Source organism: Ambystoma mexicanum, chromosome 13, assembly GCF_040938575.1.
Source record: "Ambystoma mexicanum isolate Mex_15411 chromosome 13, UKY_AmexF1_1, whole genome shotgun sequence".
Classification (NCBI taxonomy): domain Eukaryota; kingdom Metazoa; phylum Chordata; class Amphibia; order Caudata; family Ambystomatidae; genus Ambystoma; species Ambystoma mexicanum.
The window spans coordinates 600,982,452-601,004,933 of record NC_090938.1 but is presented as its reverse complement, the minus strand read 5'-3'; the positions used below and the strand labels follow the sequence as shown (position 1 = coordinate 601,004,933).

General features: G+C 49.2%; 1 protein-coding gene across 1 annotated transcript in view; it reads right to left on the bottom strand.

Moving 5' to 3' along the window:
* Window positions 1-22,482, bottom strand: part of LOC138521534 (serine/threonine-protein kinase 17A-like) — a 149,909-nt gene that overhangs the window by 27,489 nt on the left and 99,938 nt on the right. Inside the window, exon 3 of the mRNA XM_069634437.1 lies at window positions 3,883-4,027. Coding sequence (XP_069490538.1) covers window positions 3,883-4,027 — 145 coding nt within the window. The remainder of the gene's footprint in view (window positions 1-3,882; window positions 4,028-22,482) is intronic.

Below are 22,482 nucleotides of genomic sequence, written 5' to 3'. Positions count from 1 at the left end.
AAAACGGGTTTGCCTTCAGCCACTAGATTTATAAGCCCTAGGTCTGTCCTTCAATGAAGTCCTGTTAAAAACAAGCATTGGCAAAGCCAAATGTTGTGGCTTTGTAGAATTATTAAGAATTTCCCAGCACCGCTATTAGATGCCCATGCAGTTCTCGGGCTATTTTGCACCTGCTACCATCAATGCTAGCATCAATAGCCAGTTAATGCCACTGCGGCTGTGCTTGGCAAGTGCCTTTCCCAAGACTACAAAAAGCCCAAAATATTGCAACCTGTCTGATGGTAACTGTGGCCCTTCATGAAATAGAACACTAACAAAAAGGATTAAGTGATGTTAGCAACCTTGGTGTTGTTTTTTCGTGTGCTAATGCGGTGTAATACTTAGCTATGGCAGCGGGTTTTAGTGCCTGGTATGGTTCAGAACATTTTGCTTATGACCAGGTAAATGAGAGACCACGAGTAGTGGTTCTTTACATCCATTCAGCTTGGTTCATGAAACGGTGGTCTAAAGCGTTTGCGAAAATATAAACACTAAAAAGGGACTAAGCATCGTATTCTCAACGGCATAGTCTGAACCTCCCAAGATGGCGGAATATTGTGGTGCTTGACGGCATTTTCCAGTGTTTATCTCATTTGGATTTACATCAGGTAAGAGAAAGACTTAAGCGGTCGGGTGATTACTCAAAACCCGTATTACGCGAGAATTACACTGATTAAGGCAAGTATCCGGGGGTTGTTGAGGTTAGTCAATACCATTAGCCATGGAGCATTTCTCTGGACTTTTGACTATGCAGAGGGAGAATTCCATAATAACACACTATGGGGATAGATTAAAACAGGCGTGGGGAATGGCCGACATAATGAAAGCTACCCAGTGATAAGTGCAAGTCAAAACAGGGTGGCTGCATTTTCCAGCCTTTTCCTTATACATAAGCAGGGCTACCGCCATTATAAGTACCCATCTGCACGGGGTATAGACTGGGGTGACCCCGCCAAGAGTTTACATGGTTGGATAACTAGGAAGATAGTTAAGAGACCCCTTTGTTCTGATAATAGTCCTAAAAACAACAGCCTTTTTTGCAGGCATTTTTCCAGACGGTGTACGGACCCAAATTTACAGTTGTGGATGACATACACAAGGCTGGAGGAACATCTGACCATTGCAGTGAAACCAGCTGATTCCACTGTGACCATGGATAACCACGAAGGGGCCAATAATTGTTGCCACTGAGGTAAGAAACCACACACATTGGCAAAATGATTTCGAAATGTACAAGTATTAGCTCCACCTTAAGAGACAGAAATGTTGTTCTATCACACGTCTTTAACATCTATATTTAGTTCCCTGGGGTTTGACCCTGTGAGGCATGTGAGCACCCCCATCCTAAGATATATGGCCCGTCTAACGGTTCCCTCATTTTATAAATTTGCCTATAGGATTTTGTGAAAGAAATCAGACCTTCCTGTTTAATCCATCCATTTGCTGGACTGTTTCTCCTTCGAGGGACCGACTGCACAAGGGAGCGCAGGTAATTCATTTAAGCAAGAGTTCACTCGACACCGTTAATGTGTCTAAAGAATACATGCTAATTGCTGATTCTGTTTTTCTGGTTTTATCAACAGTTATACCCTGAGAACATTGATTGGGGCTTCAGTAAAAGTAGATTCTGTATCAGTTTTGTATAAACTGATAATATTATAATGACCGATCCTGATGAAAGTCCCATTACGTTAGAGAGGACTGAAACATGTTGAGTTTATAATGTGAAGTCACACCAGATTGTACAAATTTTCTAGAGAACTTGAGAGATCTGAACCTCACTTAAAGGACAGAATCCTGAGGTTTCGTTAACAATTGATGTATTTTAACATCTTAGTTTCTATTTTTAGAATTCTGTGTTATGTCATTGGTATATTTGTATATGTTCTTAGAGGAGGAGGAGTTGTTTTTCATGATTAAATATGTACACTTTTTTTCTCATGCAATGAGACTTTTTACCTTCAAATCTTAATAAAGAATATTTTATAAATGGCTCAGGTTTTGTTGAAAGATAGGGTAACTACTGATAATTCTGTTTTCTACCTTTCCATTTATAATTGATTCTAATTCTCCCAAAATTAAGGTAAAAGACCACTCCGGTTTGGAGTGGTCATTTGGGTTGTCCCAATTATATCGTTTTTTGAATTGCTGACAAGATAAGCACAAAGCCCTAAACAGCTGGAGAAAGATACATGTGCACAAGTTTGAAAAAAAAATGAAATTGAGGTGTGCTGGCCCTGCTCCAGCATCCTCACTGGAATCAATTCACCAAGTGGAGTGCCTGAGGTTCCAGCTTCCAACATATTTATTCCGGCACAAGATACTTCTATTTTTCATATAGATCTGTTCTTTTTTCTGAACTATAACACTCCGTGTCGGATAACTCCCACTTCAAGGCAACTTCTATATTAAGAATACTCCCTTACACTTGAGCAAGATTCCGTGTGCTGGGATACACATACTGACCAGGCCGCTTCCATGTATAAACTGCACCTCCAAATTCAGATAGCACCCCAATCATGCAAAGGAAGAAATAAGCACATGCTTGAACATGGAGGACCTCTCCAGCTACTGACTTCATTAAGTCAGTAACACTAAGGTGACCCGATGAACCTCGCACAAGGGACCGGCTCCAGTCCTGGGCTTGCATTTCTTCATCAACTTCATTCTGGCAGTTGTAGTCTTCTGGCTCTTCAACTGAATAAAATGGACTGGGGAGAAAGGAAGGTAAAGAGAACGTCTAGGACTGGAAAAGTGACATGGAGTCATCGCGGCGACCTGGGGTCACCTGGTAACCTTATTCACCAACGACCCCGCCATCGGTCAGATCGTGTACCCAGATTGGTGTGAATGGACCAGTCTCAATGACCAATGACACATGCTCAAGAAGGACTTACCAATGAACACTTGTGAATGGTGCAAATGTGGCAGCATGACCAATTACTGAACTTGTTTGCACACTTTGTGCATTTGCGTTATTTCAGGGAAAGTTCTGTCCGGCTTGGAATTCCACCCATTAGCACCTGTCCTGCTCCAATGCAAAGCCACAAGCCCCATGCATGAAGGTAAGCGCATGCATGAAGGTAAGCGCATGCATGAAGGTAAGCTCTACCCAAAATGAATTAATTTCCATTCCACACCTCTGCAAGGTGTAAAGGCATGTCTGTGGGGCACGTGACTTCAGTGGGAAGGCACCTTTCAGAACTGGGGCGCATAATTTGGACTCTGAACTGGGAAGAGAGGCATGCAGGTTCCCCTCCGGCAGCACCCCTTTTCTCTCGGGACGGATCCCTGAATATTAGAGACAGGCATGTGCATATTCAAACAAGGGGCCGACTGACCTGCGATGTCTGCTCTGGTCAGTCACACACCTGCGATGTCTGCTCTGGTCAGTCACACACCTGCGATGTGATTTCTAGTGATAGGAAAGGCCAAAGACTCCGGTGCTACCATGTAGAGCATGCAACACTGGAAATGACCACTGTCATTGACATGGTCTGGCACTTATCAAAGGTTTGCTGGCGTATCCCAGTGCCCTAAGAAAGCAGAGCTCAGAAGAGGCACAATGCCCTCTTCATATATTCAATTACTGTTGCATGTAAGGGAACTGAACCACACAGTGGCAGTGGTTTGTCCAGGATCACACACATTGGTCAAGTTAGGAAAATCGGGTTTAGGAATTTAGATCTCTTTCTCTGGCGAACAGGGAAGCCAGCTGAGACCATATGGCATCTAGGGGGCGGAGGGGACCTTGGCTTCTACTTTAAAAATCCTTGGCTGTCCATTTCCTGATGGAAAAGCAAGGCCTCTGCAAGATTCTGCAATGTCAACGCTCAGCCATACCTTCAGGTCCAGGTGGACGACGTTGTTCTTGTGCAGGTAGGACACGCCATTCAGGATCTGCTTGATGAGGCGGATGACGTCCTTCTCCGTGAAGGCCTCGTCGTGGTCGGCCACACACTGGTGGAATATTTCGCCTCCTGCAGCACTAGATAGGGGGGAAAATGAAGACATGTTGGTCTCAGGTCCTCAAAAGGCCCACAGCACGCGCCATGTACATTCCGCACCCAGGTGTAAGCTGCATGCAACAAAGCTCGCATTTGAGGCCTGGGGCATAAACATAGGTCATGGGTCTGCAACCTGCATCTCTCCAGGTGTCTTGGACTACAAATCCTATAATCCATCACCATTGATTATATTGGCAAGGGAGGATGGGAAAAGTAGTCCAAAACAACTGGAGCCAAAGTTTGCCAAAGCCTGGAATAGGTTGTAAATTGCTCCTGGAACTAAGTGCAAAGATCACAAATGTCTTCAGAGATCTTTACAGTTTTCAAAACAGCAGGTCCCATGCACCTCACCTGAGCTGTGTGTTCTTAAGGACAGACAATTACCTCACTGAGGGACCGTCAGCAAAGTAACGCACTATGAGCCTGCCGGTGTCCAAACGTACCCCAAAACAAACATGGCTGATTGTGAAACTCTTCCACGCTCCCTTACAAATATGTAGTGAAGCTGGAGTCCAGGCAGCATGATGGTCTCTGCGGTGGCACACGAGTCATGCCCACGGGTACAGGGTATACAAAGCAAGGGGTAAGGGTCTGCAGTAGCTTTAGTGTCTGGGGTAAGAAAAGCAGTGAAACGCATATGTCTGAAAATAACATGATGTAGTCTTATTTCCGATGGATTTGAATAACAAAAGCAAACCTATAAGAACATGAAAAAGCTGAAATTATTTTTTTATACAAAGCTTCGGGTTCCGAGAAGTTCCTGGAATCCCAAAAGCCTAAAATGCCAGATAACATTCCTTCGGGTAACGAAGTTTGCAGGTACTAGTGCCTTGAAGCCAGGGCTCAAGTCGAGGGTACACGCGGGGGGACGAAGTCCCCCCACTTTATTCAGAGGGTGGACTCAGTCCCCCCAGCTAAAAGAGAAACATTGGATGTACTCTTTGAATTTATAAATTAAGGCAGACCTTGGGGATCAAGTCATCAAGTTTGTAGGCTGGACACGTCACTATATAACCTAATCAAAAATAAACAACTAAAGGTGAAATATCCCATTTCGGTACTGCAAGTCCCAGGGAAAACGTTTGTATTGGTTTTTGGAGTTTATAACATGCACCCATTTTAATATTTTTAAAAACACTATTAGAAGAAAATATCCTGTTTTGGTTTTGAGTGTGTGTTGTTTTTATGAAAGGCAAATGCCATTCGTCCCGCTCATTATGGGTAGTTCTGCAAAGCCAATTTAATGAAATGTGCACATTTCACCTTAATATGCTAATTCCTGGCGACGTCACATCCCATTGCGTTTGTTGACGAGTCCCCCCCCTTTAATTTTTAGGACCTGACCCCTGCTTGAAGCTCTGGCGATTTCTGCTTTACGATTAACAATGTCATACATTTCCTAGCTCCAACAACCCCATGAACGTTTATCCTTAACTTCACCCCTAACACACCATCAGTCAACTCTCCTTGTTCAGGCAATTAACCGCCGACATTTCTTAGAGAAGTTCCACAGATTTGTCAGGGCATTATCAGCACGGAAATGCCCTCGTTAATGCGGTGAAAAACAATCGATTCGAATGCTCTTCCCATCCCTCCAATATGACTGGCAATAAGGATTCCAGAATGCCCCCATGCATTGCGACACATAGACCCGTTATGACCTCATTCAGAAGAGGGGCACTTAAGTCAAGCCCCTATTCCCCACATCTCCGTTTCTCCACAAGGGGTCGCTCTCACTGTACCCCTTATTTAAGAGCAACGTCTCCGCCGTTTTCAGCATACTCGAGACATGTTGAGACTCGAGGACCCAGAGCCAGCCAACCGCAGAGCATTATTTAATACCTGCAGGACGCAAAGCCAAGAAACGTAACTGATATCCCCCCACACACGCACGTGTTTAGAGTGTGCACCTGACAGGTGATTACAGGAGGGTGGGTCACTTGCCGGGGCACGGGGGAGTCGGGAGGCGGGTGAAGCTACAGGCCGAGACAGGCCTGAAATCTGCTCAACCCACACACATCATCTGCTTCACTGGAGGGGGACGAGCAGGGAGACAAAGAGAGCGCACGTACTGACACATGTGCAACAGTGGGCAGCGTAATAATGCGGCGTTCATTGCCTTGACTTGCGAGGGAAGGGGGCGGGGCAGGACTTCGGGGATCTGAGTGGCGTCAGCGGACATCTGTGCCACCATCACAGAACTCGCTCTTTCGCCAGTTGCCCAGGGTGCTAGCGGGGAAGCCCATCCAGTCCTGTTTCTATGTTTGCGTTCTGGGACATGAAGGAGTAGAACAGGTCCCAAGAATGCAGAGACCACCACAGGGCACCGAGAGCGCGACTACAGTGCACAACTGACAGGGAGAGACGGAGATCTCTACCAACCAAAACTGCAAGAGCGCCACCATCATGGCTGGGGTGGCTGCATACAAAGACGTTGCTTTGGGGGGGGCCTAGGGGGCTATAGCCCTGGGTCTTTTGGTTGTAGCCCCGGATAGAATCTCAGGGGCTACAACCAAAAGGCGAGCTAGCCCGGATTCCCGACAGTCCCGACATTAGTGTAGCCCCAGATCTTTTCCAGACCTAGCAACACCCCTGGCTGCATATATGGGGCCTTGTGGATTTACTCATATCCCGCCCCACCAAAAAGCAATCCTGCTCAAGGGGGCAAATCCCTGCTAAGGTATCAGGTAAGCCGCAAACATCGTCCAAGAGTTCATGTTCTTCAGTTCGTTCCCCACTAGTTCTCTCGCCATGAACTCTTGTATTGCTCTGGAGGCACAGGCTGGAAGCGCTGGTCCCCAGAGTCACACTCGATGGCAGTGGTATTCCAACTTTTTTATGCTGAGCCCACCTTCACTAAAAATATTGCTGCCAAGCCCCCCTTCAGTAAAAATATTGTTGCTGTGCCTCCCCCAAATTCTGTATTTGCTATATTATTATTATTATATGTTCTATTAAAAGCAGTCACTGAAATCCCTTTTTGGAGAGCCTCGCGCCCCCCCACCCACCTGCCCTCAGCATCTTTTGGCCCCCTCTAGGGGGGCCAGCCCCACAGTTTGAAGAACACTGCTGTATGGTCTGCAGCCACATTCGCCTGAATCGGGGCCTTTCAACTGTTTCAGTTAAAAAATGGTCTGTGTGCCCTGGAGCAGCTGTCCCATGTTGGCAGTCTTATGACACAGGAACGTGCACTCTATCAAAACTAAAAAGTAAAACCCCTGCATTAGTTCTAATGTTCCGATGGAAGTTCACCAATAGGCCACGTTCTGTCACATGTGTGTAAGTCTCCTGCCCAACACAGACTTCAGGCCGCTTCAGAGTGCTACATGCTTATGAGCGGAAAAGACGGCGAAATATTTATTTATTTATATTTGTAAAGTGCGCTTACAGCCCAGAGGCATCGAGGCTGAGAGAATGAATATGAGAGAATGAAGGAGGGCAGGAGAAGAGGTTGGAAGGAAAGTTAGGGTTGACAGTGAAAGAAATACAGCGTGACAGTGGGTTACAGATTAGATTTGGTGCAGAGTGAAAAGGGGAATAGGGAAGCGAGGCAGGCACTCAGTTACAGAGTGAGAAGTCAACTAAGGCAGGGAGGCGCCAGGCAGGCAGCAAGAAGGAAACTAGGGGGCAGAGAGGTCCCAGGCAGGCAGCGAGAAGGAGACTTGAGGCAGGGAAGCGCCAGGCGGGCAGAGAGAAGGATACTGGGGAAGAGAGGCCCCAGGCAGGCAGCGAGAAGGATACTGGGGAAGAGAGGCCCCAGGCAGGCAGCGAGAAGGATACTGGGGCAGAGAGGCCCCAGGCAGCAAGAAGGAGACTGGGGCAGAGGCGCCCCAGGCAAGCAGCGAGAAGGAAACAAGGGGGCAGAGAGGTCCCAGGCAGGCAGCGAGAAGGTTACTGGGGCAGAGAGGCCTCAGGCAGGAAGAAGGAGACTGGGGCAGAGAGGCCCCAGGCAGCAAGAAGGAGACTGGGGCAGAGGCGCCCCAGGCAGGTAGCAAGAAGGAAACAAGGGGGCAGAGAGGTCCCAGGCAGGCAGCGAGAAGGAGACTTGAGGCAGGGAAGCGCCAGGCAGGCAGAGAGAAGGATACTGGGGCAGAGAGGCCCCAGGCAGGCAGCGAGGAGGAGACTAGGACAGAGAGGCCCCAGGCAGCAAGGAGGAGACTGGGGCAGAGGCGCCCCAGGCAGGCAGCAAGAAGGAAACTAGGGGGCAGAGAGGTCCCAGGCAGGCAGCGAGAAGGAGACTTGAGGCAGGGAAGCGCCAGGCGGCCAGAGAGAAGGATACTGGGGCAGAGAGGCCCCAGGCAGGCAGCGAGAAGGATACTGGGGCAGAGAGGCCCCAGGCAGGCATAGAGAAGGAGACTAGGGCAGAGAGGCCCCAGGCAGCAAGGAGGAGACTGGGGCAGAGGCGCCCCTGGCAGGCAGCAACAAGGAAACTAGGGGGCAGAGAGGTCCTAGGCAGGCAGCGAGAAGGAGACTTGAGGCAGGGAAGCGCCAGGCGGGCAGAGAGAAGGATACTGGGGCAGAGAGGTCCCAGGCAGGCAGCGAGAAGGATACTGGGGCAGAGAGGCCCCAGGCAGGCAGCACGAAGGATACTAGGGCAGGTTAGCCCCAGACAGGCAGAGAGGAGACTGGGGCAGAGAGGGCTCAGGCAGGCGCGAGAAGGATACTGGGGCAGAGAGGCCCTAGGCAGCGAGGAGGCGACTAGGGCAGGGAGGCCCCAGGCAGCGAGGAGGAGACTGGGGCAGAGAGGGCTCAAGCAGAAAAGAGACTGGGACAGGGTGGCCCACGGCAGGCAGCAAAGAAGGAGACTAGGGCAGAGAGAGCTCAGCCAGCAAGCAGGAGACAGGAGCAGAGGGGGCTCAGGCAGGCAGCGAGGAGGAGACTGTGGCAGGAAGGGCCCGAGCAGGCAGCATGAAGGAGACTGGGAGGCCCCAGGCAGGCAGCGAGGCGGAGACTAGGGCAGAAAGAGCTCAGGCAGCGCGAAGGAGACTGGGGCAGGGAGGCCCCATGCATGCACGAAGGTGGGCATTAGGACAGTGAAGTCACATGTATGCGTGCAGGGGCAAGGAGAGGGTGATCCAAGTGATGCAGCAACAAGAAGGGGGCTAAGATGGAGAGGTGCCAGACATGCACCGAGGTGGATATTAGGCCAGTGTCGTCACAGGAACAGGGTGCAGGGACAAAGAGCTAACACAGGGAGGCAGCAACAGGATGGGGGGCTAGGATAGAGGGTCCCAGTCATGCAGCAGGAGCAGGACCTCGGATGTCCTAAGCGTGTGGTAAGGGGGCATGGGGGCCACAACCATACAGCGAGAAGGGGGAAATGCCTTCGACGCTTCTGGCATGAAATGACGAGGGGACTGGACAGAGATGTCCTAGGGATGCCAGCCTCTACCTATTCCCCATATAGAGACAGCATTCCCTGGTTTACCCCACTCGCTGGTGTCAATTCCAGAAATCATGCGCACCTCAATGTATGGAAGAAAGCGTCTCTCAAACTTTACAGCACAAGTGCCAAAACTCTCCACCCACCGCCCCCAGCATGATGAGGTTGTTAACTCCCTGAACTACGGTGACCAGACGACCCGGGTTTGCCGGCACTGTCCCAGTATTTGCTGCTCTGTCCCCCTTTCTCAAGATTATGTTCCCATTGGAAACTGCGGTGGTCCATGTTTTTTGAGTAGGTATAGCTGGCAGGAATGCACAATATTGCACAGAATAAATGCTGCATTTTACAACTTTAGATAGTGTTAGTTTGTGATAAATTAAAATAATATATGTGTTTCTTTGAACAGTAACACTTAAACCCCCATTCTCCTCCAAACGCTACTGAAGTGTAGTGCCTTGACAGCCACTTTCAAGAGTTAGTCCCACTTTTATGTTAGTTGTCCGTGTCCCGTTTTTTTACTTTTTAAATCTGGTCACCCTACCCTGAACTCGCCCAACTTGCTACAAGAGACGTGCGTCTTTGTCTGCCACCTCTCGCAGTTCCGGTCCTGCACGAGGCACACACAGAGGGTCCTCTATTGGACGAGACTTCTCTGCATCCGGGTTGCCAGGACACGCACCCAGACGGAAACGTTTCTTTCAGATACGAGTCTAGGAAGATGGCTCGAGGGGCATTTGCCAACGGGCATCACATAATATTTCGAGCCACAACAGTTCCTGGCACGTGCGGCACTGCACGGGTAACTCTAAACGTGCGTTAAGACCCTGGGAAGTGCTTGGCGGCGAGTTATTGCCTACGCTGTTGTGTTCCTTCCCTTCTAAAGATCACTGGCACTTGGCCTCAATCAATTCTAACCCTTTTGCTGCCAGAACTTCCTCCTATGGGATTGGGCACACGCGCATGTCTTGGTGGCCCCGAGAATGAGAGGCCACTGGTTAATATGAAAGTGTTCCAATACCTTCCCGAGCCAATAAACGCATAGAACCAACCCTACGTGATCACGTTAACTCTCTCAGCCAAGGGCCTCCCCCCCCCCGCCCCTCAATATCTGGAGATTCTCCATTTTCCATATGTGGATGGATGTCTCTGTAGGGGGCAGTGGAGCCCAAACACAGCTTGGATATTCACCACCCCAATTTAACACGTGTGTCCAATGTTCCTGAAAAGTGACAATCATGGAAGTCTCCCCGGCCAGCAATACAATGCTGAAAGTGGGGGGGCCCACTGGAATGGCCACATTTTGCTCAAGGAACCCTGGCCCTCCACCAGGCTCGCCCCCCCTCCCCAGTACATCACTACCTACTGCAATTGGATCTGGAAACTTGGGGGCACATAATAGGGGCAAGGACAGGGCTGACAGGAAATTTGAAGCGTTGCTCAAAATCAAAAACACCCAACACGTTTCATTCCAACTGGTCTGCAGGTTGTTTAATGCACGTGTGTGTCTTGTGTGTGCGCGCGTGTGCAGGTATAGGCACCATAAAGCGCCGACCTTGCTGCAAAGCAACAAAGAGGTGCATACAGAGGCCATCATGATGAAGGCAAAGGAGGTTGGCGTCCAAGTGTTCTGCTAGCATTTCCCAGGAACGTCCTGCTTCTAGAAACTCTTAGATTTAACACAGATGTGTGGATAGCTTGTGGGTTATGTGCTCACTGCTGGCATAAGGCACGCCTGTCCTTCACATATTCAAATCCCAACAGGACTGATCCATCCATCCATCCATCCATCCATCCATCCATCCATCCATCCATCCATCCATCCATCCATCCATCCATCCATCCATCCATCCATCCATCCATCCATGGCTAATAACCATTCCATTGGGTGATAAACCAGCTATTACAGGGCTGTGATAGTAATATTAATCCATAGCCTTTCGGAGGCAGTAACCTTCCACGAAACCGTGTGATTCCCAAAAACACAATCGGCCCAGGATTGCGGGGCGGCAGAGCGTTCCCAAGTTTGGTGGACAAACGCCCACTTTCAGATGGCAAGCAGCCCACATAGAACAAGACTAGAATCAAGGGTGCAGGTTTACCCTACAGGAGTCCTGGGCACATCACTGCCTATAAACAGGACTGCCTTTGAATTAAAGACTCACTCCTATGGGCACCACTTGCAATGAACCCACAGAACTGGCACCCCACCAATATTGATATGATGGGTTATTTATAACACGCTTAATACCCAGAGGTTTCCAAGTGCGGACCCGGGGATCGAACCTGTGGTGCTCCGTGTGGTCTTGCTACCAAGGCGAGCACGCTGCCCCTGAGCTATCCTCCCGAGATAATTGTGATGGGTGGCACCAGTCAGGCTACAGTGAGCCGGGATTAAAAGACTAACTGTACCCCATAGGAAGATGAGCAATCGCTGCAAAGAGGTGGAGGAATGCTATCTCAGTGAAGCATTGTGATCTTGGGCAAACCCCAGGGGAGTTGCTAGGTCTGGAAAAGACCCGGGGCTAAGCTGATGTCGGAACTGGGGGCTAGCTAGTCTTTTGGCTGTAGCTCCTGAGATTCTATCCGGGGCTACAACCAAAAGATCAGGGGCTATAGCCCCCTTAGCCCCCCCCCCACCCCCAGCAACGCCCCTGGCAAACCCCGCATAGTCCCGGTTCGTCCTCAATGGGCCATTATTAACAATGAGTGCTCTTGCAAGATGCATGGTCTAGTCTTCAAATGAATTAGAGTGAACCGTCTGTCATGCCCTAGACTCGTTTTCAAAACGGACCACTCAATCCGAGCGACAGCAATGATTTCGAGAACCCTGCTCCCCTCAAAAAACGTCATCAAACTGCGCAGGCATGCCCCCCACACGTGCCCCTATCGGGCATTCCGTTGCCACGTAGCAATTATTTCCCATTAATTCGCCTGGCGGGGATTACTCGCTCAATCGACCGTGGCAAATGTGCGCGAGGCCCTCGCCCGGCCTCAGCCCCCTCCCCCCCCATATCAGACCTCGAAGGGGTTACGTGGTGATACTTTAGACAGCTCCCGCCGGTAAATCCCCGCTCCCCCATTGGACACTGCCCTGTAATCGGCTTTCAGCTGTTCCTAGAAATAACAGGGTTTTTTTGTGGCATCCCCTTTGATCCGAGACCTCCGGTTCCAGAGGCCTGACCCCTCATCTTTTGAAGATGACGTACGCGACTCGGTCACACGAGAGATTCGCGGCCTCTTGCGAGCAGAGCTGACAGTCTCAGTTATGCGAGTCCATGGGCTCGGCGACTCCCCTGTGCACTGCACACTGCAGCGTCGGGCATTCCACAGGGAGGCCCTGCAACAGGACCCCTCCGACCCCCCACAACGGCAAGTCTGCAGTCGGGGGCGCAGCCAGCTTCAACATTTTGGGGGCAGGATGGCAGTTCTGAAAGCGGTAGTGCTTGTGGCCATTAAACCCATTGCACTTTTGATCCCCACCTTCCTTTGAGCCCCTGAGGCTCAATGGCTTTATCAGCTCCCTTTCCTTTGGCCCAGTAGATGCATTTTTTCCACTTATTCAGAGGCCATTTAGTTTCGCCAAGATGCTCATCATCAGAGGCCTGGGCCAAGATGCTCATCATCAGAGGCCTGGAGCAAGATGCTCATCATCAGAGGCCTGGAGCAAGATGCTCATCATCAGAGGCCTGGAGCAAGATGCTCATCATCAGAGGGCTCATCATCGAGGCCTGGACCAAGATGCTCATCATCAGAGGGCTCATCATCGAGGCCTGGACCAAGATGCTCATCATCAGAGGGCTCATCATCGAGGCCTGGACCAAGATGCTCATCATCAGAGGCCTGGATCAAGATGCTCATCATCAGAGGGCTCATCATCGAGGCCTGGACCAAGATGCTCATCATCAGAGGGCTCATCATCGAGGCCTGGACCAAGATGCTCATCATCAGAGGCCTGGACCAAGATGCTCATCATCAGAGGCCTGGAGCAAGATGCTCATCATCAGAGGGCTCATCATCGAGGCCTTCGACCAAGATGCTCATCAGAGGGCTCATCATCGAGGCCTGGACCAAGATGCTCATCATCAGAGGCCTGGAGCAAGATGCTCATCATCAGAGGCCTGGAGCAAGATGCTCATCATCAGAGGCCGGGACCAAGATGCTCATCATCAGAGGGCTCATCATCGAGGCCTGGACCAAGATGCTCATCATCAGAGGCCTGGGCCAAGATGCTCATCATCAGAGGCCTGGAGCAAGAAGCTCTTCATCAGAGGCCGGGACCAAGATGCTCTTCGTCAGAGGCCTGGAGCAAGAAGCTCTTCATCAGAGGCCTGGAGCAAGATTCTCATCATCGGAGGCCGGGGTAATCCAAAAGTTGAGCTCAGCCGTTAAGCCTTTAGCCCAAGATGCTCATCATCGGAGGCCTGGACCAAGATGCTCATCATCGGAGGCCTGGACCAAGATGCTAATCATCGGAGGCCGGGGCAATCCAAAAGTTGAGCCCAGCCGTTAAGCCTTTAGCTTCACCGTAGCCTTCATGGGGCAGTGGACGCCACACTTTGATGTCAACCCTCCCTTGGAGAAACATTTTTACAAGTGGTCTCGCTCACCTATCCCTGGTCATGGGGTTAGCTGGCACCTTACTAATGGGTTGGCTGTGTTTAGCCTTGAAGTGGAGGACAAGCGCAGATGTTTTGGAGGGGTACCCTGTTGTAGTCCAGATGACATTTGATGGGCTAGGTGGGCGAAAATGCATACCAAGAGGACACCACTGGACTCAAATAATAAACTTCTGCAGCAGGAAGATTTGAAGGGAAGGCCTCTCATTGCAGGTCGGTGAGAGGGCACATGTGATCCAAAGCCTGATCACTGAGGAGGGGAGTTACACAGCATGGGACAGACTTGCTATGAACCTGTGTCCTTTTTCTTTTGGATTCTAAATGTACACTGCCTTCTATTCTCCCTCTCTGCACTATCTCTAAATTCGTCACATTCCCTCCTCTGTTCTTTCTGTCCCGTCACCGTTCTGTCTCTCCCTCCTTCGGATGTCTTGTCTGTTTTCTTACTCACTCTTTCACACTCCCTTTTGTTTTCTCATATCTCCCTTGGCATTCTTTTTCAAATTTATTTTAATGGCATGTAACACGCGTATACATAATTTCCATACAATCTCAAGACGTGCATTAATGGCTTGCCACAGGAAGTGCCAACATAGAGGAATATCAATGCAATGACTTGCCCAACTCCCCGCCCTCCTCGCCAGTTACACCTCATGTGTGCCAACAACCCCCGTCGGTTCTACACAACCTACTATCAATTCATTCCGGCTATTCATCTAAGGTGCCCCCATCCACCAAGGACACACCCGAGCCGCCAACCGTTAGTGAATTCAAGAGGACCCATCATCGGAAGGGTGCAGCAAGCCACCCAGCAGTATTGCCCATTCCTTTCTATTGGACACGATTACACTGGCATGTGTCAATTCTAGTCGTATCAACACCGCCGACTCTGCTCCGGCTCATTTCAGTAAGTCTCCCTTCCATTCAGAGATCTTGGGTCCCAGTGGATTTAACCATGACGTAGCCTTGATCCTGGCAAAGGGGCCTATAGCCAAGTCAACCATTCTATTCAGCAGTTTTTTGTGCTGACTTCAAGGGAATTGTCCCAGTAAGCACATCAACAATATCAGGTTGATCCCCGAGGCTCCCATATCGAGTATTTCCTCCAACACTGCCTCGGGAGGATAGCTCAGGGGCAACGTGCTCGCCTTGGAAGCAAAACCACACGGAGCACCACAGGTTCGATCCCCGGGTCCGTGGTTAGAAACCTCTGGGTATTAAGTGCATTATAAATAACCTATCATGTCATAACCTATCATGTCCCAAATCTGTTTCAAGCATGTGCAGTCCCATACCATATGAAGAAAACTCTCTCTACATCCCCTTCCCCACACCTTGGGCATTCTGTTGGCCTGTTGGGGTTCATTTTAAGAAGCCATACTGAGAGGCTCAGACAGGACTCGCCGACAATAGGGTAATGTCCAAACCAAAAATGTAAACTGCTAATGTGAGCCCGATTTTGGGTCAGCTTGATAAGTTTATGCACCATGCAGCAAGTTGTTTTGATCAGCTTTGCTGAGTTTTCTTTAAAATGCACCATTTGCATCACATTTGAACAAAAACCTCCCCCTTGGGTACTTCTCGAACAGTCTCCCACAAAAGGAATGAATTGTCATTTGCAAGTGTGGGCCACTTTTGCATAGGTGCCAGAGACAATTGTATGCCCCAGTTAGACCCGGCCTACTAGGGTCCTGCATGTGCTCTGTAATATGCGGCCTTGTACTGGGTTTCGTGGCACATTGCGAGACGCTGCATTGGTGTAGGAGCATATTGCCTCCCATGGTAGGGAATCCCCACCTGCTGCTCCACTTTCTATTTTGCGCTCAGGCGTTGCCACTTTACCAAGTAAAAGATTAGAAATGGTGGTGAGGAGCCAGTGGCCGACATCCCTCTTGCATTCTTGATCATTTTCGCCTTAATTCCCTTACTATTTAGTGCCCTCATTGCTCCTACTTGTTCCTTTTGTTATCACTCCTTTCCTCCCACCTCGACTTTACACTTTGTTTCGTTTCTTCCTTTAATCCCTACAATTCTGCTGCCCGTTTCATGCCGTCTTTGGATCTCCCCGATTTCCATTCGATCTCTTCATTCACTCTTTTTTTTCAGTCGCTTGGAGCAGCCTCCCTCACTTTATTTCTTACCATGTTCTTTCTCTGTAACTCCCTTTCGTTCGCCTTCTCTCCCACCCATTCTCTCGCTTTGCTTTCTCCTCCTTTTGCTCTGCTATATTTTCCCCTCATGTTTTGCATTTTCTCTCTCTTCGCCCCTTTTGCAGAGCACTGAAGTCGCCACATGCCATCCATGAGTAGGTCACCAAGTCCTGGGCTTTCCTTCCCAGCAAGATGAATGGTCCCAGTACGCAAAGAATAAAGCCTGGACTGGATGACCGAGGTATATAGAGCATGGGGGCAATGTCTATAGCTCTGCGTCTTTGGTCTGCTGGTCTCTCGCTCCCTCCCTTCTTTCTCTTCCCCCTTATCTCCCCGTCCACTCATTACATCGCTCGCTTCTCCATGTGCTCGCTCCTACTCATTACACCGCCTCTATCATCCTTAATTTCCCAGCTGCTCCGTTTCATCCGTCTCTTTGCCCGCTCTATCGCTCATCCTGTCTCTCGCTCCCACCCAGTCACGTCTGCGGCTGTCTCTCTTCACCCTTTCCGTGGTGTTTCTCCCTTCACCTCTGCATAGGCTAGTGATGCCTTTGTCCCTTTACTTTATTCCTGCTCTGCTCCTTCACCTTCATCTTCTCCCAGCCCCTTTCCAACTTGTTTTCTCTCCTTTCAGAACAGCCACAGTTGTTGCAGCATGCCCCCTTTTCGGGAGACTCTGCTGCCGACTTCAGTAACCAAGAAATAAACACAGCCGGAAACTTTCTTCCAGGCTCCACTTATTTCCATTAATGTGCCCATTCACTGCACGGAACGATGGTGCTTCACGCTGTGGGATGTGCACCCTTCCCAGAGCAGTGAGCGCCACACTTAGGAGACCACAGGGGGTCTAATGACCTCGCCTTGGCAGGCGTTTGTCTTCTGCCACTGGGTTTCCTTCTGCCGTGCTCTCACGTGGGTTTGCCTACAGAGAGATGAGAATTGTGTTATTGCCAAAAGGAACTGGACATCACTTCAGAGTGATGCCTATTGCTTCAAAGTGGGAGGGCTTTAGCCCTTCCAAAGCCCATGCCTGGTGCCACCCATGCTAGCAGTACCTACAGTCGCTTTGTTTTCAAGTACCAATGTGCAGGACACCCTGAGAGCTGTGCAGTAAATGCAATGCAGCAGTGGGTTACCCCCCACCACCGCCCGATTTTCCCATCTTGCCTTCGATGAACTTCTGAAAACACAGAGCTCTCAAGTTTCCAGTGAACATGCGGGAGAAGGCCCCCTGGCAATGTTTTGCTAGTTTTCTGAAAATTCCAACTGGAAGAAAAAACGACAAGTCCCATAATCCAAAGAGAAAAAAAACAGGACAGATATATATCTATCTATCCATGATTTCAAGTCCAAAAAAGGGTTCGGTTTCAGACTAGGCCATGCCAGAGTGCTGTACATGGAGCTTGTAAAACTGTTTACATAGTTCCTTAAACAACACAAAACGGTAAGAGGGATCTGTGACCTAGACAGCCCTCCTATCCACAGACGCAGTGTGCCAACTGGGAGCAGTGAATATTACAGAGGAAATGACAGCACACGTGCTTTGAACTGGATGGCATGACCGGAAGTAACAGCATAGGTTAAGTGGTTGATTACCGGCACAAATACCCAACCACTAAACCTAGGAAAAGGAGGATGACCATCTTTGAGTTCTAACAGATGCTTAAGTCACAGTGTTGCCAAGCTACACCCCCTGGGTAGAAGATGCTACCCCTAAATGTGATATCACCCTGCTTTCACACTGTGCCACTTCACCAGTAGTAGTAGCCTTGCCTGTGAAGCCCCAGTTTAATCGATTCCCAGTCGATGCCATCCTCATGGTTAAAAGCACCCACCCCCCCATTAGAGTCATCCAAAAAGTACAATTTATTTGTACTTTTAAAGCGCACAACAGCCCAAGGGCATTGTGGCGCCGTTACATTTATACATTGATGGTTACAAAGGAAAGGCTTAGTAGTTACATTGATATTTGCATTTACGGTTTATCTTGGGGTTACATAGAACAAGGAAAAAAGCAGATAGCAAATAAGTTGCAGCTAGTGGGTTTGCAGGGAGGAGAGGGCTAGGGCGCTCTGGTGTAGTGAGGGTTATATGAATAGTGTGGTTTTGAGGGATTTGCGAAAGGCGTGCAAGGATGGTTCCGCTCTTAGTATGTTGGGGAGGGCATTCCAGAGTTTTGGTGCTATGTGGGGGAAGCCAATGTTACTGGTCTTAGACAATAGCAGCTGGAAACCAGTTGAGTTCAAGTTTGGAACTGCCATGGTACTCTGTGCAAGCCAGAGGTGCACGTGAGGCAAGGCAAAGTGTTGTAATGGAACCTTGGAAATGTTTACCTATGTCCAAGGTTCCACATTCTGATCAGTTGTTGGCTGGGGGAAAGAGCTGCAGGGCGCTGGGGTTTGCTGGTAAATAAGCCAACTGTTCCCCCACAGTTCTTAAATCCTGAATAATTCACAAAGCTATTGGGTACCTCCCAACATCACTCAGCACCAAGTGGGAAAGCCAAGATGCAAACTCACTACGCTCCTTACGCTCTTACTCACTCACTCACTCTCTGCCTTTAACTACAAGTCCTACAGTCGGCTGGAGCAAGCCCCTCTTGCAGGGTTATGAGGTTTTACTACAGAGGAAAGGAATACAATATCGATAGTGGGGACAGACTATGACAATTGCACTGCACACCCATCTACTGCTGTGTGTTAGAAAGCTCAGCGAGAAGAGGCAAAAGACAAAGGAAAGGTTAGCCCTTCTGGACAGCCAACATCTTCTATTGCGCCCATCATTCATCTAGTCTCTCAATCAAGCAAAGCCCCATTTTACATGACCACCCCACCCCCGTCTTTCCTGATGCACTACGCAAACAATTGTCACACTGGAACCCTTTCGATCCATTCCTCCATTTGCCATTGTGTGCTTTGTCCCTCTGTGACTTATCTGTCGCACTCAGACCCACATTAAGAGTTTGGTGGCAACAGTAAAACGTGATATTTTCACTACCTGTTATTTTTAAGATATCACCTAATTATGCGTTGCAATCTCTTGGGGTATTTAGAAAGTACTGCACAGTGTAAATAACCCATATTCACCCCATGCAGGACTTTGTACCCTGTGCAGGAAATATCTGAGGCAATCCCAACTCAATGAGGTGGCATTTTAAAACCAGAGGTATTTTAAATACCACTGTAGAGGAGCAGCTACATGCTTCTGCAAGAAATCCTGCCCCCACCTCCTATATGTTGGAAGCCCGAGATCGTGCCATGCTTAACACCAGCAGTTGTGACCATACCATGGCGAGTATTTGAAATAAGTACCCACTGAGAAAACTATCAACTGTATCCCCGAAGAGACAATCTGAGTGAGGAACTCCCAGAAGGAATATGAAAAGGAGCAAAAAGGGTAGCTGGTGACATCACAAAAGACAAGTGTTACTCCCTGAGAATACTGGTTGAAGAAAATGTATGGACCTTTAAACTGATGACGAAGTTCAGAATCGAGTAAACTTTCATACGCGAAAAGAAGCTTGCACGTGTGTGAAGCACTGCAGAAAATGCAAGCCGTTCAATAACTGTACAGATGCTGTAACGCAAGGAGATTAAGTAACCTTAGAAGCTGGCTATATGTAATGAAGAGACTGCAGGCGAAGCCGCCATTGTATAGAAACTGAACATCAGTGTCATGAATTTAGTAAGCCAGGACTAATGGAGAGAAAAGGCAAGAACTGTGTTGCAGACAGAATTAGCGGAGATCATGGAAACAAATGGCGAGGCTGTCTGGCCTGGTATGAATGCTGAAGCAGCCAAGGCCGGTTATCTATTCTTAAAGGCAGTTAACATGAGAAGCTGAATCATCCCTTGTTAAGGTGCAAAGAAACACCAAGTGTGCCAAGTTTTATTCATTGAGGACATTTAAATCTTGCAAAATAGACAAAATCATGGTCTCCTGTCACGTGAGCGGATGATGGAAATAGAGTTGAGTGTGGAACTCTAAATCAATGACAGTGAGTGCCTGCACTCCCATATATTCCCACAGACAAGGATACTTGCAAGGCCAAGTTAAAATAAATCTACATGGCAGAAGGCAGGGGTGATGACATGTTGGGCTATTTGAGTGGGGAGGTAAAGTCAAGTCCACCACCTGTCACCTGGGTCTGAAGTTACGTGCTAAGTGAACCGAATGTTCCACAATGGCACGAGCGTGCCAACCAATTATAGATGGCCGTATAATGAAGGGCCTTATAGTTTGTAGACCCATGATATACTGTGTACTTAATAGTGTTAAAGATGACATATTTTAGAGGTAGGCATAAGTTGCCCACCATCACAATCCCACCCCTTATAGAAGGTATACTTAGATGTACCCAATGGACCTATCATGATCCCTCATATGTTTTTCTAATTTGCCACATAGTATGACATCATGTCCGACATATTTTCTGCATAAAAGGAGGTTTTGATTAGACATGCACAGAGCTCGAGCGGACGTCTGACGATTTCCGTTGTAACTCCCTGTTTTAGATAATTGTTAATAAAACAGCCTCTCTGCCATCTTCTTGAGGTGGTTCCATTAATTGGCGTCAGTTATTCTGCATCCCCATCCATTGCATGCACAATACCCAAAGGGCCTTACGCTCACCACATGTTTTACAGTGAACACAATAGCAATAACGTGGTCCTAGGTCTTTTAAACCAATGTGTAGATGTGAGCCAACGTGTAGGTCTGGGTATCTCCCGCCAACGTTTAGGTATGGGTATATGCCACCAATGTGTCCAGGGTGTATATCGGGGTATGTGTCACCACTGTGCATTTCGAGGTAGGTCTCACCACTGTGCAGCTTGGGGTATGCCGCACCACTGTGCAGCTCGGGGCGTGCCGCACCACGGTGTAGCTCGGGGCGTGCTGCACCACGGTGTAGCCCGGGGCGTGCCGCACCACGGTGTAGCCCGGGGCACGCCGCACCACTGTGTAGCCCGGGGCACGCCGCACCACTGTGTAGCCCGGGGCACGCCGCACCACTGTGTAGCCCGGGGCATGCCTCAAAATTAAGATTGGATAAGCAGGAGCAAAAATCCACCACTGGAGAACCAGGAACCAGTAGATATAGTTCCGCAAATCTAACTTCCACATCAGACGCAAAAATATAATGTCTATTATTTATGACATCTTATGCTTTAAATATTGTACAGGTTTGTTTGTGCATTTGGGAGAATCTATAAATAAACAGAGTTAAATTCACATAAGTTGTTCCGCATCAGTTGGTCTGGGAGCCAAAAGTAGACCCTGGTAGCTGTTGGTGTCAAGCTGACCAGGCTCTTCTAGGCCCTATCCAGGGGCTAAATAGCTGCCAGCTCCCCTCATTTTCGTGCCCTGGATCTGGGTACGTCTCAACAATGTGTCCAAGGTGCACATCTCCTGCTAATGGGCAGATTTGTGTAGGTCTCAACATGTTCGTCCGACTCGGCAGGGGAAGGAGTTGTGTCACCTATAGGCGTTGGCCCAACGCACCAGACTGTTATGAGGCTGGTACATGGCAGCTTGCCTGGTCCAGGTGACACACTTGAGTGGCGAGTACCCCTCTGCACAGGGTGCAACAATGTCCCATTGTCCGCTCCGATCAAGTAAGGGCTTTTAATTCGCCCATTCATCAAAGCCTCTCCGTCAGCCACGGTTTAAATATTAACCGCGTCTGTCGAGGGTGTTTTTTGTCACTGTTCCAGCTGGCATGTGCCACTGTTTGCCTACCCTCCACAGGAGGGTTTCTGCATGGAATCAGGGTTTTAAAAAAAAGCAGGAGCAAGGGCGGGAGGGGAAAGCACAACTATGCTCTGTATTCGCCGGGCCACTCGTTAACAAACCACTGGGCAGGGCATGCCAATCGAGAGGGGACTTGGCACATGCGTCTCAGCTCCTTGTGTGAACAGCGCCACGGACGCTACGTGCTAACCTCATAACATGGGCGTGAGGACAACACAACTGTGCCCAGTTACCTGGACGTGGCTCACAGATGTACAATTCCTGTGACCGTTCCCAAGCTACACCTCAACAACCCAGAGTTTACATCGAACCTCAAGACTTTCTGGTCACTTCCCTTCAGGAAAAGTGTCCGGTTAGTGGATGAACTATTTTCACAGCAGTTTGAAATATTGCGCAGTACGGGAGGGCATTCTCTTTGCCTCAAAGCAATGAAGTAAATTGGTCAGCACCCTATGGAGAAAGCCCGGAACTGAAGTCGTTCAGCTGTCCACAGATCAGGCGTAAAGTTGGTAGCAGAGCAGCAGGAGGATT